The sequence below is a fragment of the Sturnira hondurensis genome, unplaced genomic scaffold, assembly GCF_014824575.4.
Source record: "Sturnira hondurensis isolate 20B ecotype Veracruz unplaced genomic scaffold, ASM1482457v3 Scaffold0024333, whole genome shotgun sequence".
Classification (NCBI taxonomy): domain Eukaryota; kingdom Metazoa; phylum Chordata; class Mammalia; order Chiroptera; family Phyllostomidae; genus Sturnira; species Sturnira hondurensis.
In genome coordinates, this window is record NW_028096964.1 from 754,781 (window position 1) to 777,031 (window position 22,251).

The 22,251-nt window shown below is 43.2% G+C and overlaps 1 protein-coding gene across 6 annotated transcripts in view; it reads right to left on the reverse strand.

The window, feature by feature from the left end:
- NAXD (NAD(P)HX dehydratase) overlaps nt 1-22,251 on the reverse strand; it is a 39,429-nt gene that overhangs the window by 14,628 nt on the left and 2,550 nt on the right. For 5 of the 6 annotated variants that reach the window (XM_037038366.1, XM_037038365.1, XM_037038367.1 and 2 more), the window contains exons 2-5: nt 21,233-21,383; nt 12,132-12,177; nt 11,384-11,472; nt 7,893-8,001 (exon numbers count right to left, since the gene is read on the reverse strand). In XM_037038366.1, the coding sequence (XP_036894261.1) occupies nt 7,893-8,001; nt 11,384-11,472; nt 12,132-12,177; nt 21,233-21,383 (395 nt within the window). The remainder of the gene's footprint in view (nt 1-7,892; nt 8,002-11,383; nt 11,473-12,131; nt 12,178-21,232; nt 21,384-22,251) is intronic. The other variant, XM_037038370.1, reaches the window with a different exon arrangement.

The following is a 22,251-nucleotide window of genomic DNA, read 5'->3' on the forward strand; positions in this document are numbered from 1 at the left end:
TTTAAATTCCACAACAGATGCTGGAGAATGGAGTCTAGGAATGGAATGTGTACTACCACAACTGAAAGTCACGATTAGGACTGACAGTAAGGACTGGAGATTCAATGTTGACCTAATGCACCAACACAAAAGTGGGACTGAATCTCCTCTGAAAGAGACCACAGGATTTTTGGACAAACTCCTTAACGAAATAGCAGGACTCTGGAAGACGGGCGGCTGAGAGAAGTACATCAACACTCAGCTTGAGCACTTGGTTCCAGAATACCACACGGCTCAAGCTCAGCTGAGTAAGGCAGGGAATGATACCGGCAAGGAAGTGGTAGAGTGACTGAAAGGACCGGACCACTGAGGTTACCGAAGCAAGAAATGGAAGAAACGGGTAGCAGTGTGACGGAGGGTGTTCCTTTGGTGAAGGTCAAACTGAGCTTCACAAAGGTGAAGCAAGAAACTATTCGGAGAGACATTAGAATTGGTGTTGGGGAGCCCACATCACTCCAGTCAAAGCTGGAGAAGTCCAACACGACTAGGGACATGCCTGCGACAATCATTCCAGAATCTGCAATGGGTTCTTATTGAAACAAACTGAGTTTTTTGTGTGTAATTAGTTCGTTTTTTATATCAAATTATATTTCCTGTTGCATATTTCAAAGCACAATTATACCTCTTCAAACACGTTCAATAGATATTTATACACACACACACACATTGTATCATGGTGATTATAAGTGATTAAAGCCTTTAAAATGAATATAATATTTAATCATTAGAATTTCAAAGAAGGACATAAATCCACAGACACAGAGAACAGACTGACAGCTGTCAGACGGGAGCGGGGTTTTGGGGGGCTGTGTGAGAAAGGTGAAGGGATTGAGCAAAAACAACAAAAAAACTCATAGACACACAATAGCATGGTGATTACAAGAGGGAAAAGGAGGATGCAGGGGGTGTAAGGGGGTGAAGGGGGATAAATGGAGATGGAAGAAGATACGACTTGGAATGATAAACACACAATTCAATATACCGATGATGCATTATAGACTTGTACACCTGAAACCTATTTAATTTTATTAACCAATGTCACCCCAATAAGTTAAATTGCAAGAGCAATGAGACAGATGATCTCTCTCTAAACCATGTGAAGAGGACACAGCGAAGTGTCTGCCTGCAAACCAGGAAGTGGGTTCTCACCGGACACTGAATCTGCTGGCACAATGACCTTGGATTTCTAACCTCCAGAACTTTAAGAAAGAAATTTCTGTTATTTAAGCCAACAACAACAACAAAAAGAATAGAAATCTATCTAATGGGGTTGTTTCAAGATTATACCAGATAATGAATTCATTCAGAAAAAAATCTAGTAAATGCCTGCTATGTGGTAGGTGCTGAGCAGGAGAAAAGCACAATACATTGCTTTGTATTAGCTAGAATACAAGAAATGTTAGCAATTCTCATTTCCACAATTGCTATTTTACATTGAGAGGGAGAAAAGTCCAAAAGAATGAAAGGAAGCGTGAACTCTGGAGACTGCGCTGGGAAATACAGTGAGGCACAGTCACTTCCCACCTCCTGACTTGTACTCTGCAAAGGGGGTTGTTTGCTTAATAAACACACTAAAGTTTTTACTATGAACTTAAATTCACAGAGGAAAAACCTTGAAGTACAGAGAACTCTATAGCTTTATTCACCTTAAATTTGCACCTGATCCCTCTTTAATATGTTTATATGTTGCTGTAATCTATCGTTATTTTTTACTTTAGTATATTAGACACAGTTTTCCTTGGTTCAACATAGTTTGCTTGTCTGTAATATGACTGTAGAAAAAAACTAAATAGTCATGGTATTGCAGCCAAGTAATATATCAAAATTCACTTTATTATGCCCGGTCTGGTCGTAGTAAGACACCCCATACATAAGGGTTTACAAATTAGGATTCCACTCCCTGAACTAGGATATTTTCCTATGAAATACAGTCCCTGAGTGGGATTCACAAAGGGTCTGAACAGGTATCGCAGGAGAGTGAGTATGTCCAAAGAGGGCGACACTGATACCACATCCCTTTGTGACTTCCCTGGATACTAGCTGGAGTATAGTTCTGCCCACCTGGAAATGGGCAACTTTCACAGGTAAAGGGCAAGACCCCCCTATAAGACTGCCCTCTCTTCAGATACCAGCTGGAGGCTCATGGGTTCCCAGGCCACCGCACTTCTGACCAAATGGTTACAAATTTGGGGGTTCCCACCAACCCCTCAGGTCTGATCATTTTCTAGGATGACACAGGACTTAGGAAAACACTATACCTTCAATTACAGTTTATTATTAAAGATAAAATCAGGACCAGTCAAATACATGGAGAAATACAAGCGGCGAGGTCTGGGAAGGTCCCAGGACACACACACACCACCCCCCACCCCTCACTAGGCAAATCTGTGTGTGTCCCAACCACGAAGCTCTCCTGAGTTTATGGGGGTCTTCCATACTATGTTTGCGTAAAGGAAGGAATCACTGTCCATGTGACTGAACTCAATCTGCTGCCCCCTTTCCGCCCTGCCCTGGAGGTGGCAACAACTCCAATCTCAAATTCCTGGTGTAAAGGCCCCTGGAGTCAACGCTTCAGCATAAACTCAGGTGTGGTCCAAGAGGCCCACCTTAAATAAGAGCCATTTCTATCACTCAAAAAATTCCAACCGTTTAGAGGCTCCCTCCTAGGAAAAGGGATAAAGACCAGCCAATTCTTTATTATACCCCAGACAGTACTGGGGTTCTGAGTCCTTGGGGCCACACATAGCACAGAGCACACAGCAGCAGAATTAAAATAAATACTTCTGTTTACTTTCACAGCCCCCTGAAGATGCTTTTACACACACGATCTCATTTACTCCTCAGAGCTTAAGTATCAAGAGTATCAATTCTGGCACTGGACGTTCTGGACATAAATACCACTCACTAGTCCTACCTGGATGACTGTGGGCATATGATACTTGCAGAAGACATCATCTCTCTGTATCAGTTTCCACGTTTGTAAAGTGGAAATAATGCTAATACCTACCCAGAGGGTTGTTGTTAGAACTAAATGGGCTCAGTAATATAAAGTAATCAGAAAAGTACCTGGCACACAATACATACATAATATTAGTATACGATTCACAGATTCCACTAAACTTAATAATTCAGTAAGTACAACATGATAATGAAAACAGAAACCTGTTTTCATTATCATGAAACAGAATTCATTTCATGAATCAGAAACAGAAAGCTGCACAGCCTGTCTCAGGTCCCCCGGCTAGTCACTGTCCCCCCACCCCCAGTCCAGTGTTCTACGTAGCCCTAGTACACACATCTGTCCCCTAAGGAAGAAAAAATGCTTATGTGGAATTCTGGTAAAATTCATGCATATTTCTCATTCACTTAAGCAGCTGTTTAAAAAATAATCTCATTTCTAATTGCTGATCTTAAATTTTCCACGTATTAAATCCTTCACTGAGGAATGAATTACCTGCGTGGCAAGTGCTCAGAAATACAGGGGAGTCCTCCTTGGTTCAGGATAAAGGGACAAATGCCCTGCATTGGACCTCCTCAGGGCTGAACACATCTGGACATGGCTCAGGTGGGCAGGACGGTCAGGATGGTGGCCAGGGCCTGGCAGGAATCTCACACGAGGAGGAATAGGCTGGCAAGCCCCAAGCATGTGGCCTGCAGATCAAAGCTGTCGACAGGGAGTACACAGTCCACGTTTTGTTCAGAAAACACCCTGACAAATGCCCTGAAGCAAATCGTGGGCAAACTATGCTGTCTTCAGCTATGCAGGCTGCTATAACGAAATACTACAGACATGTGGCTTCTAAACAACAGAAATTTATTGTTCGTAGTTCTGGAGGCTGAAAGTCTGAAATCATGGAGCCAGGTGTGGGTCTCTTCCTGGTCACAGATGTCTTCATGGTGTGATTACACCAGCAGATGGCGGTCAGCCTACAGCCTACCAGGCTGTACTGAGGAAGCACCAGAAGTCAAACCTAAACACCAGTCTCCACACTACCTAAGAAATACCACAATTACAGAATCAACAACAACAAGGCATTTAAGGATGAGGTTAAAAGAGGACACCAGAGAGTGTGTCATGAGCTCCATTTTGTCATGACCAGTGGGGCCAAAGGTTTATTGGTCAACAAAGGTCAAGAATCTCAACATCACAAGGCTCATTGTGGGAACAAACACTCTGGCTCCATTCTGGCAGAAACCCTCACTTTGCTTCTCTCTGCAAAGACAAACCATCCGGCAAAGAGGCACGGCCAGACCTCCATGACCTGTGCTGGGCCCCTACTGTGCCGGGCACCAGTAACTCGGAACACAAGGTGCGTCACAGATTTGTCGGTAACACATGGAAATTCCCCGGGAGAGGTCTCCTACTCGGAAAAACCAAAGGGTCTAGCACTTCTCAATCATAATTAACTCCTACTTTTCAGAAAGAGGTTAAGACTTTCAAAGACCTGAATGGCACGGCCCCACAAACTTGTATAGCCCATGCTAATACCAGGTGGCTTAGAACCAGAAGAATTCTACATGAAATCCTCTACTTTGCACAACTTGTCATCTACAGCTACTTTTAAACTATATTTGACAGCCTCTCAGATTATTTATCCTGATGGCACAACTGCTGGCTCAGTAATCTCTCCTGATCTCTTGGCAAAGAGGATCTCCTGCTCCTCTTTGTCATAGGAGTGAATAGCTGCCCCTCCCACACCAGCAGTCTATTATCACAGTTCCTCATTCCAGAGCCCAGTGAAGCACAAGGCATTCTGTTCAGAGCCACTCAATAGCCCAGCACCCCACAGACTTTGGGCTGCCTTCCAGTTCTAGGCAGTGGGCTCCTTTTCTTTGTTTGGAGCATTTTCTCTCTTTTTTTTGTCAGGGTTTTATCTACTTATTTTTAGAGAGAGGGGAAGGGAGGGAGAAAGAGAGGGAGAAAAACATCAGTGTGTGGTTGCCTCTCGAGCACCCCCTATTCAGAACCTGGCCTGAAACCCAGGCATGTGCCCTGACTGGGAACTGAACTGGCAACCCTTTGGCTCGCAGGCCAGTGCTCAATCCACAACAGCCAGGGCTGTTTGGAGAATTTTCATTAAATGAAAAACTCTAAAATGCAAAGTAGCGTGAGAGACCTTGGAGAGGAGTAGGAGCAGACATCCCCTGTCCCTTCCCAAGCATAAAACTCAGGATACATTTGTTTTTTTCCAACTTTACTGCAGTACAATTGACAAATCATTATATAAATTCAAATTGATGTTTCAATCATCATATAAATTCAAATAAAATATCAAATTGATGTTTTGATATATGTATGAAATAATCACCACAATCAAGCTATTATACCTATCACCTCAATAGGTCTGAACATTTAAGATCTACCTGCCTCTTAGCAAATTTCAATATATAATACAACACTGTCTCTAGTCACCAGGCTCTACATCCGAACTTATTCACCCTAACTGAAAATGCGGACACTTTTGACCAACACCCTCCTGTTCCCTGAACCCCAGCCCTGGCAGCCATCTTTTCGCCCTCAGTTTCTATGAGCTGGACTACTTTGACTGCACGAAGAGTGAGATCATGCAGTATACCTGTCTGTGTCTGGCTTATTTCACTTAGCAAAACATTCTCCAGAGGATACACACATTTTAATCAGCCCTTTTGAAAGAGGCAATAAAATGTATCTACTATCAATTTTAAAGTAAAAAAACAAATTTATTGCTCAATTCCATTCACCCCAGTCACCTGTCATTTGTCATGGTGGTTTCTCCTCAATGATTATTCACAGAAAGTGAAATTTCAAACCCCAATTTCCACCTCAAAGGCTGAAACAGGAAGATGTGTCATGGGAGGTACACTTAATATCCATGTTCTCACTAAATTCTAGTAAAGCAAACACACTTCCTACCTTTTAAAAATGTTCTTTACTAATCAGACTGCCAAGAAAGTGCAACTAACACACAGCCGTCTGCACCTTCCTTTCAGTCTGTTGAATTTAGCCCAAAACATAAAAACTAAGCCAAAAATAGTCCCTCTTGGTTAATGACGATGAGAATGCTAAGTCATGTTTGGTATGACCTTGAATCCTTTAGTGGGCACATGGCCAGGCACTATCTGAGGGCATCAGGCAAATTCCTTGATTTGGAGTCATTCTCGACATCCTGAGGTTACAGCACCATCTCACACACAAGATCTGCCCAGAAAAAGTCCAGCCAAGACTATAATGAGAACGGTTTGCACAACATCTATGTAACCTGGCAGCCAAGGACAGTGGACCGGAATGTGCGTGTGTGAACAATAGCAACTTTGCTGGACTTGTCAGTGGGGGTGATAGATGCTGTTGAGTGAGAACATGTATTTTGTGGCCATCACATTCAAATGACTGAGCGAGTAGAGCAATGAGTCTGCAACAAATTTTGCGTTAAGCTTGAACGTTCCTCTGCAGAAACTATTCAGATGATTTAGGAAGCCACAGCTATGGGCAACTGGTGATTGGTAGCTTCATCAAGACAATGCGCCTTCTCACACATCATGCCTCAAGAAGTTTTTTGGCGAAACACCAAATCACCCCGGTGACTCAGCCCCCACAGCCCAGATTTGGCACTTGGTGCCCAGCAACTTCTGGCTTTTCCCAAAACTAAAATTACCTTTGAAAAGGAAAAGATTTCAGATCCTTGATGAGATTTAGGAAAATATGATGGGGCAATGGATGGTGCCTAGGAGAACTGTGCAGTCCCAAAGTGCCTACTTTGAAGGAGACTAAGGCATGATTGTGCCAAGAAACACTGTACAATGTTTCTTGTATCTTCTTCAATAAGTGCCTCTGTTTTTCATATTACCTGGCTGAATACCTTCTGACTATATATATATATGGATGTGGATGGATGTGGATGTGTATTGATATGTGGATATATGGAACTAGGGTCTCGTTACCTATATCCTCGTTACATATAACTCTGGGATACCAGGAGCCTGGCTAGGCTGTGCATGTATACAGATTTTTATCTGAGAAGGACAGCAGGGAATAGAACAGAGGTCAAAGCTGCAAATCAACTGACCAATGAATGGAGCCTGAAGTCCAGGGTTTTCTAGACCCAAAAAGAACATCAAGAACATTGGAAAACCACCAGCTTAAAAAAATTGGACTAACAGAGCTCTCAAGAGGACCCAGCTAAAAACACAAAGCTAGAACCAACAGATACCTTTTGTGTTTTTATTTAAATTTACAACTTATAACAAAAATATCTGGTAGATTAAGTCTCAGAAATATCTTCTCCTACTCTCTTCATCTGTGACAGTAACTTCAACTGTCCCCACTGTATCATGTACTGTGCCTGGCACTGCAATGCACTTTATAAAATGTGGCTCCCCTGGAGTCCCAATCACCCCCTTTAGAGGGAAGGCACACGTCCCACAAGGCGGAGCAAGCTGCCAGAGTCCCCAGCAGGAAAGAATTAGTGCTGGAAGGTGAACTCAAACCTGACCTCAAACCCTGCCCAGTGCTAACACTGCTCAGTCTGGATACTAGGACTTCCCAACACCTCACGTGTGAAACACAGAAACATCAGGCTGACACCCATGGAACATCTAATTCCACAGTGACCTCCTCCCGTTACAATATGAAAAAGTCGGTGTCAGAGTAAGAAAGAGATTCCTTTGGTCCAGTTTTGTTTTAAGTTCATCACCACCTTTATGCCTAGTTCCTCTTCTATCCCCCAAACCAAATGTTATCCATCTTAATTATTCCATGACAAGGCACACAAAACACTAAACAACAGAAATTTAAGAAAAATGCTTCTGTCCTGACTTCCCGAGATCTAAGCATCGAGTCCATCGGGACAGGTTTGTTTAATAAGCCCGCTCATTACCTTGACGTTTTCCAGAAGAGCATCCTCTCTGCCTAAGCCAGGGCCTACAACCAGGGCGTGCAGTCGGGGCAACCACTGTCCCACTTCACGAACGGCATCAGGGCTGTCGCTAAACAAGGAAAAGAAGGGCAGGTCGGTTTACTTAAAAATTTCCCTTATTTTTTACTAATGAAACGACCAATTTCCCGGTTTCCCCCCAGTGTCCTTTTCCTATTCCAGGATCCAAGCCAGACCCCCGCCCCGCACTTGCACAGCACCTCTCCTCGGTCTGCCCCGCAGCATGGTTCATCTTGTAACGCCCCAATGTAGACGGTTAGCTCTCAACACTGAACTGCCCTTCAGGGCACTACACTAAGTCAAGTGAAGTAAGTCAAAGGCAAATATCACATGATCTTTGTTATATGTAAAATCTTAAAAGAAAAAAAGTTCATAAATACAGAGAACAGATTGGTGGTTACCAGAGGAGAAGGGGAGTGGGGAGTGAGGCTGCAGCAATGGGTAAAAGAGGTATAAATTTATTTTTTTTTTAAAGAACGAAGTGTGGATATATGCTACAATGAGAATGAAGCTCAAAAATGTTGTGCTGAGTGGAAGAAGGCAGACACAAAAGACCACATATGATTTCATTCATATGAAATGTCCAGAAAAGGCAGACCTACGTAGACTGGAAGACTAGGTTGCCTCAGGCTAGGAGGGGTAATGGATGGGGGTTTCTTTTTGGAGTGATGGAAGTCTTCTAAAATTAGACTGTGGTTATAGTAACACTTTGGTACACGCACCAAAAATCATTATATAATTAAAATGAGTGAATAGTAAGTTATATCTCAATAAAGCAGTTACACACATTACAAATAGTTAATTAAGGAGAGCAATGGTGGAGAGACACTGAGCCAGACATTAAATATTCAAGCAATGATCCAAGGATCTGACATAGCTGCCATGAGGAGGAGGAGTGGGTACCACAGTCTGACAGTGTGAGTTCGAAGAAGCTGGAGGTTTTAGCAATGAGAGAGCGGCCCTGGTCTGAGAGGAGCGAGGAGGAACAAGGGGATGCACTTCCCACCTCTAGTCCCAGTGGTACGTGAAGGGTACACAAAGAAAAAGCCTTTCTTTCCACCTCCACTGGAAAGGCTTGAAAAGGAAGCCATGCCTCTGGGAATAAGCAGACAAGGTCAAGGACGAGTGGCGTGGGCAGGAAATGAAGTGGAAAAGTGCTCACGTACAGGAAACGGCAGAAGGCCAGTCTGGCGAATGGGGTATCAGTAAGGGAATGAGAGAGGCAGAGGCATCTTCACTGTGATAAACTCGAGCATCAGAACCTCTACTTGCTGTGCCCCTTCCAAGGCCCTGGGAAGGGCCTTAGCAATTTACTCATGTGGTCCACAAGGGTCTGTAAAATCAGCGGAAGACTTGGGTGTCATGAAAACTAAGTCATCACAGAACTTTCTTCCCATCAGAAATAGAGTCAATAACACAGAGTCTATAGCTATAAATGTACAACACTTTTCCCTCCTTTAAAGAAAAAAAGCAAGGCTCATGAAAAAATTTTAAGCACGTTAAAATAAGACATTATGGCTAATTTCAAAATTATCTTGGCCAGCTGTTTCCATCACATAGGAGTGGAAGTAACAGTGCAGGCTTTACACACTTACAGACTGTCCTGCACGTCAGACACTGGGGGGTCGTCTACGAGACTCATGAGACTGGCCCCTTTAAAGCATTAACAGTGCCCTCCTTTAGAGCAAGACCTGACAGCTGCACAGAATTTTGTTGTTTTTCACAACTCTCCTGTTCGTCATCTCATTTCTTAGAGTCCTAGAACCCACTCCATAAGGCTCTGTCCTCCACAAGTTGCCCTTGTAAAAGGCACCAATGACCCTACACCATGAAATCCAACCACTCATCTAGGTCTTTGTCTCTGACTACAGGCACACAGGCCCTTCCAGAACAGCCTGCAAACAGCTCTTCACTCCACTCTGCAACACCCCTCCTCTTCCACCACCTCACCCACCTGCTTCCAAAGGGGTACTCCCTGCCTGCACGCACTCCTGTGTGGCCTCAGCTTTGTTTCTTGGCTTTAAATGCCATCCACACATTAACAACTCCCAGAATTGCATGTTCCCTGACTGCCCCACTCCTATCTGACGCTTACCAGTCATGTCTGCTTGGACATCTAACAGATAACTAAAAACATGTCCACAACCCAAATCCTGACCAACACCTCCGCCCCAGGTTCCCAACATCATTAAATGACAACTCACTCAGCCCAAACCCTGGGTGGCATTCCTGAGTCTCCTCTTTCCCATATACCACTGTTCAGCAGCTTTGGGGCTATACTTCTCAAAAGGTACCCAGGACCTGACCCAGTTCCCATTTCTATCCCATCACGGAATCACCAGAATCCTTACAAACTTCCTAGTGGGACCCCTGCTTCCTCCCTAGGCTCCAAAAGCTTATTTTCAACATGGTAGCCAGATGAGCCTTTTGAAACAAAAACAGTCCTATCCCTCCCCTGCTCAAATGCTCCAGCAGACTCTCATTCATGTGAAAGGCAAAAGCCTTACAATGACCCCCATAACCTGCAAAGCCTGGCCCAGAACCTCTGGTCACCCAAGTGCTCTCCAACATACCTGTAGCTTGAGCTCTTGGGCCAGCTCTTTCCGTCTGCAGAACTCACTCCCTCACCATCTTCAAGCCTTTATTTGAATGCCCCTTGCTGTATCACTGCCCAAGACACCCTATTAAGACTGCATACACACAGAGCACATACCACACGCACAGCCAGCATTCCATCACTTCCCTGCTCCCATCTACCCATGGTGCTTATCATCCCGACACACTATTATCTTAGCTGTTTGTCCATCTCCAGTTGTGTTGCCCAATAGAGTAGATACTAGCCACGTGTGGCTTTTACATTTAATTAAAATTCAAGTAAAAACTCAGTTCCTGATTCCTACTGGCCACAATTTAGGTGCTCAGCAGCCACAGTGCTGGACAGCACCAAGGGAGAGCATTTTCATCATACAGGAAGTTCTGGGGCACAGAGGTAGGCGTTTCTGTCTGCTCCGTTCAATGCCCTTTCTGTAGAACCCAGGACAGGGCCTGCACAGATCTGCTAAACGAGTGAACAGTTTTGTTACTGCCCAAAAGACGCCTCGTTCCGGCCACATGTGCTCTGTCCACAGGCAGCCCCACAGACCTTCCCTGGGCCTAGGAACCTCCAGACATTTTTGACAGCACACAGGTGCAAGCCCTGGGCATGTCACCCTGATATTCTGACCTTATCCCATGCTGTCACACACCACTGTCTGTCTCCTCCTGACCACAGACAATGGGCTCGTTTTACAGTTGTCTTCTTTCCTCTGAAACAATCTACCCGCCAACTGTCAGGACAGCAGCGACTTAAAGGCTCTTAGAGAGTCAGTGTAGGGACACCACAAGACCAACGAGAATGGCTCCAAGTAAAGCACCCCATGTGTGGCCCAACTCACAGAACCGGGTGAACAATCAGCTCCGGGCTGTAGGACTTGATCACAGGTGCGGCCTCCCGGGTACAGAACACATGGGATAAATCTGCACCCTGAGAAACAAGCACAAGAGGCTGTCTTAACGTGGGACATGCTCAAAAGACACCCAAAGTGGTTTCGGCAAGAGCCATTCATTCACCACAGGATGTGTGGTGTTCAACCATTCCAATTACACAGCACTATCCGTAAAAGAAAAACACCCAACTGCAGCAGTTGAACTATAGCTAGGAGGCTTAAGAGAAGACGTAACCCAGGAAAAGGCCAGAAATAAAGGCAGACTTTTGCTGTTACTCGAGAGGCAGGTCAACCCAGACCAGCTCAGGCCTCCTCACTTATGAGGCTTATGGGAAGCAATGTGGCCGTGGAGCTGAGCCCATGTCACATTAACTGTGCTAATGGGTGGTAAGGACTTGATCAAAAAGCATGAGCAACTGCCAAAGTCAAAAGACGTCAACTGCTTAAGCTAGGACTGCAAAGGCATCCCAGGATCACTGTGGAAAAGTACAATCCTAATAAAACTCTATTTTTAAAAGAAGTCAGTCTCAAGTTATTTTATCAGTGCAAAAGAGGTCAGGGTATATTTAAAGATGTTTCTCTTACCCACAACTACCTGAAGATAGAGTTTTATGTAGATGTCTATTGGAAAACATATGCTTCAATCATATTTAAACAACCCAACTCTTTCTAATAAACAAGATATAAGTAAACATACCACTTTGAGAGCTGAAATTGCTGCAAAATAAGGGGCTCCAGTGTACCTAAAAAGAAGATATTTACAGTCAAAAACTTCTAAGAATGAGAAAGCACACCAGGTTTATCAACAAACTATACAGACATCAGGCACCCAGCTCAGCACCAAGCCCTTAGTAAGTGCTCAGTAAATGTTCAATAAACATGGATCAGAACCAAAAAAGTCAGCCCTTTCACCTAAGACCTTTGTTCTATGTCAAGAGAGGCAAAGTCTGGCTTTCTGTGACTGTGACCTCCCAGTATGGGTATGTTCAAACTGAAGGTTTGAGGTAACAGTTTTAGGGATTCATATATATGTCAAACTTATCAAATTTTTTATCAACTAGACCTCAATAAAGTTGTTAAAGAATAATCTCCTAGTATGAAATAGTTCAGCAAGGTTGCCAGATTTCTATCAACCAAAAACAACAACACGAAAAAGATAAAAATAGCATTTTTCTATACTAAGAATAGATTAGAAAATATCATACCTTCTACAACATTGGCAGAAACTACAAAGTAGTTAGGAATTAACTTTATAAAACAATAACTCTGTGGGGAAACTTTAAATCCATTAAAGAATATGTAAGATGTACACTGGATGAGATAACAATATCATGATGATACCTCTCCAGATTAATACACAGATATAAAAAGTATCAGAAATACACAAAGCTGCAAGTAAAAGAAAATGCAAAAGCAGCTCAACAAATTTAAGGCTTTGTTAGCAAGGAAGGTGGGTGGGACTGTTACATGAGGGGGAAAAAAACAAAAGCTGACAGTTTAAGGAGACAGTGGAATTTTACTGAAGGCATCTGCCAGGATTAAGGGATCAATCAGAAGCCAGAGCACCGGCACTGGACAGTACCCGAGGAGCAGGGTCAGCTCTCCGACAGCAACAGTAAGCACAGGCGATGGTCACCTTGATGTAGGGCCACACAGGGGCTTGCAGGCCAAACAAGAAGAGACTCACTCTTCCCTCTGGCTTCTATCCTATTGTTCCAGAATGCTGCAACTCTACTTTTAAGCACAGAAAGGAAAACCCTTGAAATTGCATCAGATGGTGACTGCAACTCTTATGTCAATTCCAAGCAGTGAAAAGTTTTTCTATCCCAGGAAAAACAAACTGGGGAAAAAGCAGAGTGCACTCTGCACACACAACACTGTCCCGCAGAGCAGGGTCAACGTGCCAGAAACGCCCAAGGACAGGGCATGACGCCCCCCTCCCACACACACACACACGCAGGACAGGGCATACCACACACACATACACAGGATAGGGCATGCCCCCCCCACACACACACACTAAAACAGCTTGCCTGCTCGAGAGCAAAGGCTGCCAATAACCACAGGGTGTGAGGGGAACAGGTGCTTGTTGAATGCAGCTCACAACAGTGCAATTTTGGAGGAAGAACAATTTGCAATGTTTATCAACATTAAAAATGCCTATGTACTCTGCTCCAGTAAAAATGCTTCCAGGAATTTGCCCTGGCTGGTGTGGCTCAGTAGATTGAGTGATGGCCTGCTAACTAAAGGATTGCTGGTTCGATTCCCAGTCAGGGCACATGCCTGGGCTGTGGGACAGCTCCCCAATAAGGGACATGTGAGAGGGACATAAACACCACACATTAATGTTTCCTCTCCCTCTTTTTCTCCCTCTCTGCTCCTCTCTCTAAAAATCAATTTAAAAAAATCTTCCAGGTATTGATCCCTCAATTATAACCAAATGGGTATATAAGCAAATATAAAAGGATGTCTACAGATATATTGTCAACTGAAAAAAAGAACAGAGTTAACCAATTGCCTATCAATAGGGACTTGGTTAAATAAATTATTGCCCATCTGCACAATTAATGCCATGTATCCTCCACTTACCCACTCACAAAGAATCAGACTATAAGACTTCTGGACAAGATGGAGACATAAGTAGATACACTTGGCCTCCTTGCACAACCAAAGAAGGGCAAAAACAAATAACCAGAACTGACAGAAAACAGAACTGTATGGAAGTTTGACAATCAAGCAGTTAAAGAAGAAACATTCACCCAGACTGGTAGGAGGGGCAGAGATGGACAGCTGGGGCAGAGAGGGCTTGCAGCAAGGCAAGTCCTTGCAGCTGGCAGACCAGGTGGTCCCACATTTGCATGCAGATAAACTGGGAGGAACCACTGGGAACCACTGGGGCACGAGACAGACTGCACAACTCAGGGTTCTAACACCGGGAAATAAAGCCTCCAAACCTCTGACTAAAAACACCTGTGGGAGTTGCGGCAGCGGGACGAACTCCCAGACTCACAGGAGAGTTCACTGGAGAGACCCATGGGGTCCTAGAATGTACACAAACCCACCCACCCAGGAATCAGCACCAGAAGGGCCCAGTTTGCTTGTGGATAGTGTAGGAAGTGACTGAAAGCCAGCAAGAGACGAGGAAGCAGCATTGTGCCCCCTCTAACCCCTCCCCTGCATAAAACTCCTCCATATAGCACCAAAAGACCCACCCTGGGGAATACCTAAGGCTCTGCCCCTTACTATGTAACAGTTGTGTGGAGACAAAACTATGGCCCAAATGAAAGAACAGATCAAAGCTCCAAAAATAGAACTAAGTGATGAAGAGATAGCCAACCTATTAGACGCACAGTTCAAAACACTGGTTATCAGGATGCTCACAGAACATCCTGATTGATGTTTGAGTTTGGTCACAAAATAGAGGGAAAAAATTAAGGCTATGCAAAGTGAAATAAAGAAAAATATACAGCACCCTGGCTGGTGTAGCTCAGTGGATTGAGCGCAGGCCTGTGAACCAGAGTATCACGGTTCGATTCCCTGTCAGGGCACATGCCTGGGTTGCAGGCCAGTTCCCAGCAGGGATGCACGAGAGGCAACCATACATTGATATTTCTCTCCCTCTCTCCTTCTCTTCCCCTCTAAAGATAGATAAATAAATAAAATCTTTAAAAAAAAAGAAAAGAAAAACATACAGGGAACCAACAGTGAAAGGAAGGAAACTGAGATTCAAATCAACAATTTGGAACAAAAGGAAGAAATAAACATCTAACTGGAACAGATGAAGAAACAAGAATTCAAAAAAATGAGGACAGGCTTAAGAACCTCTGAGACAACTTTAAATGTTCCAATATCTGAATCACAGGGGTGCCAGAAGGAGAAGAGGAAGAGCAAGAAATCGAAAACATACTTGAACAAATAATGAAGGAGAACTTCCCCAATCTGGAAAAGGAAATAGACTTCCAGGAAGTCCAGGAAGCTCAGAGAGTCCCAAAGAAGTTGGACCCAAGGAAGAACACACCAAAGCACATCATCATTTCACTACCCAAGATTAAAGATAAGGAGAGAATCTTAAAAGCAGCAAGAGAAAAGGAAAGTTACCTAAAAAGGAGTTTCCATCAAACTGTCAGTTGACTTACCTTCACCTTACAGGCAAGAAGGGGCTGGAAAGAGGTATTCCAAGTCATGAAAGGCAAGGACCTACATCCAAGATTGCTCTATCCAGCAAAGCTCTCATTTAGAATGGAAGGGCAGATAAAGTGCTTCCCAGATAGGGCAGTTAGAGTTCATCATCACCAAGCCCTTATTATATGAAATGTTAAAGGGACTTATCTAAGACATTGAAGATGATCAAAAACCATGATGACAAAACTCACAACTATCAACAACTGAACTTAAAAACAAAAACAAACTAAGCAAACAACTAGAACAGGTACAGAATCACAGAAATGGAGATCACATGGAGGGTTATCATTGGGGAGAACAGAGAATAAGCATAAATTGTAGGTACAAAATAGGCAGGGGGAGATTAAGGACAGTATGGGAAATGGAAAAGCCAAAGAACTTATATGTATGATCCACGGACAGGAACTAAGGTGAGGGAATGCCGGAGGGTGGGGACATGCAGGGTGGAAGGGAATAAAGGGGAGAAAAACATGGGACAAATATAACAGCAAAATCAATAAACTATATTTAAAAAAGAATCAGACTATATGAATAAACATGAAAATACAAAGTAAAATAAAGAGATAAAAATAAATAAAATATTTTTTACTCTTTAGTGCCTTTTATTCAGAGGCACATCAAGTAAACTCTAACTGTTAACAGGTTTATTTCCCTTATTGAAAAGAGTAGTTGCGACTTCCAGCCAAGATGGAGGCATAGGTGGAAACACTATGCCTCCTCGCACAACCAAGTTTAAAGACAACAAAGTTTTAGTAATAAAAACGCAACCAAAACACAGAAAATTGAACTGTATGGAAGTCTGACAACAAGGAACCGTTCAGCCAGACCGGTAAGAGGAGTGGAGCCAGCAGCTGGCAGAGCAGGGTTGCGCAGGAAAACTCAGCCAGACCGACCCAGGGACCCAGGCATGCGGGCAGCGTTTCGCAGATTCCAGGCATGGGGTGGCAATAGGCAGACCCTATGAGGGCACGGGGTGGCTGGCTGACCGCAGTCACACATTTGCATGCAGATAAACCAGGCAGAGAAGCAAGCAGTGACACAGACAGTGCAAACCAGGGCCCCAGCACTGGGAAATAAAGCCTAAAAGCACCAACTGGAAAAACTTTCGGGGTCAAGGTGCCAGGAGAAGCTCTCAGGCTCACAGACAGCTTGTTGGAGAGACTCACAGGGTCCTGGAGGGTGCACAGGCCCACACACCCTGGAACCAGAACCAGAAGGGCCCAATTTGCTTGCAGGAAGCAGCAGAGAGGACCAAAATCCCAGAGAAAGCAGAAAAAACGCCACTGCCCCTCTCTGACCCCGCCCTCAAATGCAGCATCACAACCCAGCAACCTGGGTTGCCCCGCCCTGGTGAACACCTAAGGCTCCGCCCCTCATACAGAACAGGTGTGAACGGACCAAAACATTATGGCTCAAGAAGAAGAACAGCTCAAATGCCCAGAGCCAATACTTCTAAGCCATCAAGAGATAGCCAACCTATAAGATGCACAGTTCAAAACACTGGTGATCAGGATGCTCACAGAACTGGTTGATTAAAGTCACAAATTAGGAACAAGTGAAGGCTAAACTAACTGAAATGAAGGGAAATGCACAGGAAACCAATAGTGATGGAAAGGAAACTGGGACTCAAATCAAGGGAGTGGACCAGAAGGAAGAAAAATAAGACCAAACAGAAAAGAATGAAGGAACGCCCTGGCTGGTGTAGCTCAGTGGATTGAGCGCGGGCCTGCGAACCACACCATCGCGGTTCGATTCCCAGTTAGGGCACATGCCTGGGTTGCAGGCCAGTTCCCAGCAAGGGACACATGAGAAGCAACCATACATTGATATTTCTCTCCTTCCCTTCACGTCTAAAGATAAATAAATAAAGTATTTAAAAAAAAAGAATGAAGGAACAAGAATTCAAAAAAATGAGGAGAGGCTTAGGGACCTCCAGGACATCTGTAAACGTTTCAACATTCGGATTATAGGGGTACCAGAAGGGGAAAAGAAACAACCACGAGTGGAAAACTTATTTGAACAAATAATAAAGGAGAACTTCCCCAGGCAGGCAAAGGAAATAGACTTCCAGGAAATCCAGGAAGCTCAGAGTCCCAAAGAAGCTGGACCCAAGAAGGAGCACACCAAGGTACATCATAATTACATTAGCCAAGATGAAAATGAAGGAGAGAATCCCAGAAGCAGAAAGAAATAAGGGGACAGTCACCTACAAAGGAGTGCCCATCAGACTGTCAGCTGGTTTCTCAAAAGAGACCTTACAGGCAAGAAGGGGCTGGAAAGAAGTATTCCAAGTCATGAAATCCAAAGACCTATATCCAAGATTGCTCTATCCAGCTAAGCTTTCATTTAGAATGGAAGGGCAGATAAAGTGCTTCTCAGATAAGGTCAAGTTCAAGGAGTTCATCATCACCAAGCCCTTATTATATGAAATGTTAAAGGGACTTATCTAAGAAAAAGAAGATGAAAAATATGAACAGTGAAAGGACAGCAAACTCAGTTATTAACAACCACACCTAAAAAAAGGCAAACCAAGAGGACAGCTAGATCAGGAGTGGAACCATAGAAATGGAGATCACATGGAGGGTTAGCAAAAGGGGAGTTGGAGGGGAAGTGGGGAGAAGGTACAGAGAATAAGTAGCATAGATGGTAGATAAAAAGTAGACAGGGTGGGAGGGCAAGAATAGTATGGGAAATGTAGAATCTAAAGAACTTGTGACACATGGACAAAAACTAAAGGCGGGAATGGTAGGGGAAGGGGTGTGCAGGGTGGAGGGGAATGAAGGGGGGGAATGAGACAACTATAATGGCATAATCAATAAAATATATTAAAAAATAAAACTGTGAAGGAAAACTTATATAAGTAAAAGATTTTTTAAAAGAGTAGTTGCCATCATATTGGGTAAAGAAATAAAATCTAGTGGATTGAGTGCGGGCCTGTGAATCAGAGGATCGCGGTTCGATTCCCAGTCAGGGCACATGCCTGGGTTGCAGGCCAGTTCCCAGCAGGGGACACACGAGAAGCAACCATACGTTGATATTTCTCTCCCTCTTTCCTTTCCTTCCCCTCTAAAGATAAATAAAATCTTTTAAAAAAAGAAATAAGACTTCCACCAAGATGGAGGCATAGGTGGAAACACTGTGCCTTCTCCCACAACCAAGTGTGAATACAACAAAGGTTTGGAGAACAAAGACACAGCCAAAGAACAGAAAATTGAATTATACGGAAGTCCGACAACAACGAACCGTTCAACCAGGATGGTAAGAGGGGTGGAGCCAGCAGCGGAGCAGGGTCGGGCAGAAAAGATCCCCCGACCTAGGCGCGCAAGTAGCCCGGACCCAGTCAGGGTGTGGAGCAGACTGACCAAAGTCGCACATTCGCGCACAGTGAGATGGACCACGCAGGCCCCAGGGGGCGAACCCAGTGGAGGGCTAACAGTGGTGGCGCACTTTCGTGCAGTGGGACGAAACGCGTGGGCCCAGGTGACGGTGGCAGCTGCGGCACTGGCCACCTGTGGGGGCCTCGGCGGGAGGTGGCAGACGGGATGCCATTGTTCCTCTTTGACCCCGCCCACACATACAACGTCACAACCCAGCCACTGAGTTGCCCTGCTCCGGTGAACACCTAGGGCTCCGATCCTGATACATAACAGGCACGAACAGTCCAAAAGATGGCTCAAGAAGAAATCAAAGCCCCAGAGCCAATAACTCTAAGCGACCAACAGATTGCCAGCCTCTCAGAAGCCCAATTTAAAACACTATTTATCAGGATGCTCACAGAATTGGTAGAGTACAGTCACAAATTAGAGGAACATATGAAGGCTAAACTAATTGAAATGAAGGGAGATGTCCAGGAAACAAATAGTGATGGAAAGGAAACTGGGACTCAAATCAATGGAATGGACCAGAAGGAAGAACGAAACATCCAACCAGAAAGGAATGAAGAAATAAGAATTCAAAAAAATGAGGAGAGGCTTAGGAGCCTCCAGGACATCTTTAAACGTTCCAACATCCGGATTATAGGGGTACCAGAAGGGGGAAAGAAACAGCCACGAGTGGAAAACTTATTTGAACAAATAATAAAGGAGAACTTCCCCAGTCTGGCAAAGGAAATAGACTTCCAGGAAATCCAGGAAGCTCAGAGAGTGCCAAAGAAGTTGGACCCAAGAAGGAACACACCAAGGCACATCATAATTACATTAGCCAAGACTAAAATGAAGGAGAGAATCCTAGAAGCAGCAAGGGATAAGGGGACAGTCACCTACAAAGGAGTACCCATCAGACTGTCAGCGGATTTCTCAAAAGAGACCTTACAGGCAAGAAGGGGCTGGAAAGAAGTATTCCAAGTCATGAAATCCAAAGACCTACATCCAAGATTGCTTTATCCAGAAAAACTTTCATTTAGAATGGAAGGACAGATAAAGTGCTTCTCAGATAAGGTCAAGTTCAAGGAGTTCATCATCACCAAGCCCTTATTATATGAAATGCTAAAGGGACTTATATAAGAAAAAGAAGATGAAAAATATGAACAGTGAAAGGACAGCAAACTCACAGTTATTAACAACCACGCCTAAAACAAAAGCAAACCAAGAGGACAGCTAGATCAGGAGTGGAACCATAGAAATGAAGAACACATGGAGGGTTAGCAACAGGGGAGAGGGAGGAGGAGAAGGGGGGAAAAGGTACAGAAAATAGCATAGACAGTAGGTAGAAAATAGATAGGGGGAGGGCAAAAGGGAATAGTGGGGGAAATATAGAATCTAAAGAACTTGAGACATGTGGTTATAAACTAAGGGGGGGAGAATGGTGGGGGAGGGAGTGTGCGGATGGAGGGGAATGAAGGGGGGGAATAGAACAACTGTAATGGTATAATCAATAAAATATATTTAAAAAATTAAAAATAAAAAATAAAAAATAAATAAAATCTAGATACATATTATTTATAAGTATACCTTTTTATACTTACTATAAGTATATTTATAATAAATATACCTAACTACATAATAAACTGTTAAAAATATAGGGCTAAGCAAAGAGCACACAGAATGTATGCAGAAACAGAAATACTAACCAAGGTCAAATTTAAGTCAAAGGCAATAGGTATTTACAAGTATGGACAAATTATGAACCTTATGTGTTAAACAACACAGCAGCAAAATATATAAAACCAGATGAGAGAACAGTCCTTAAAAGAAGCTGGGATCTGTGAAATTTCATAAATGACTTCCAGGAATATCTTTAAATTAACAAAGTAAATGAAGCAGATGCTGAGTGTTTTACTCTGACTGCAAAAGTAATAAATGTTTATGGTATGAGTCTGGTCAATATAGAAAAGTACAAGATACGAAAAAACAGTCTCATCCCCCAACTACAGGCAAAACCTTTGTAATAACACACACCAGTGAACAGCTCAATCACAGTCCCTTAGAATTTTCTCTTACTCCATCTTAAAGTTCATCACTGAAAAATATCAAGTGTCATAATATCACACTACATTTGGAAATGATTACTGGGGTACAACTAGACAGATGGACAGTTGAATAGATGTCCAATAAGTAGGTAGACAGCCAGAAAATAGACATTAACTGTTTAAACACTAACATTTTGCAAGTCACTTACTCTTGGCAGCCTCCAACTATGCCTATTCTTCCATCTTGTCCTTTGTGCTTCTTTGCAGTTAGAGGAGGTATAATATTTCTAACCAACTGAAAAGTATTTTCCATATCCTTTATCAAATGTGCTTTGTGCAGTGAAAATGCTCTTTTTAAAACTGAAAAACAGAAAAATTAAATTCCTCAGAATGGTAAATATTGGTAAATGGTATTAGTAAATGGTAAATATGTATCTATTGGTATATATAAAGAACAGAGAGTTAGACAAAATAGCCCATTAACCAAAATACTTCCTCAGGTTGAATCAATATGAATGCTACATATTTTGCCCAATGGTTTCACTATTTTATTTCTGTAAACAAATGATGCTCAGAAATTGCAATATGAACACATGTTGTAGATATCAAGTTTATTTTTTAAATGTGTCAGACATTTTGGAAGTCTACTTAATCTCAGCAAGTTTTTTGTAATGTGTTATTAATTAATAAACCACACACATTTCATTTCAACCTTCCCCCAAATTTATTATGTCTCTTCTCTTAAATCGGAAAAGCAATCTCTCATTTGTCACATTCCACTGTCATATTCATGTCTGACAGATTCATGTTACTCCCCATTTCATTTTCCAGTCACATTTCCAACACTCATTAGATACAAATTAAATAACCTAGAAATGGCATTATAAATATAGAGCATAAATCTTACATTGGGTTCAAAGGCATTCTGAATTGTCTCTAAATAGCTCATTTTAATTGGCCTTCCTTGAAAACAAGGCCCTTAATATTTTTGTCCTTTCAATTATCTCAGCAGCTGAGAAAACCTAGACATGGGTCACAAGTTCAAGTGAAGTTCAGAAGTGGGCTCAGCTGCACATGGCCAAACGGCTTTACCTTTAATGACACTTTTAGTATTTAGACACCAAGATGTAAAGAGAGTATTAATTACTGCCAACCCCAAAACTTTTCACCTTACAAACCAACACAGGATTAAAACTCAAAACAGAATCAATGAAACCTTTGGCCAAGA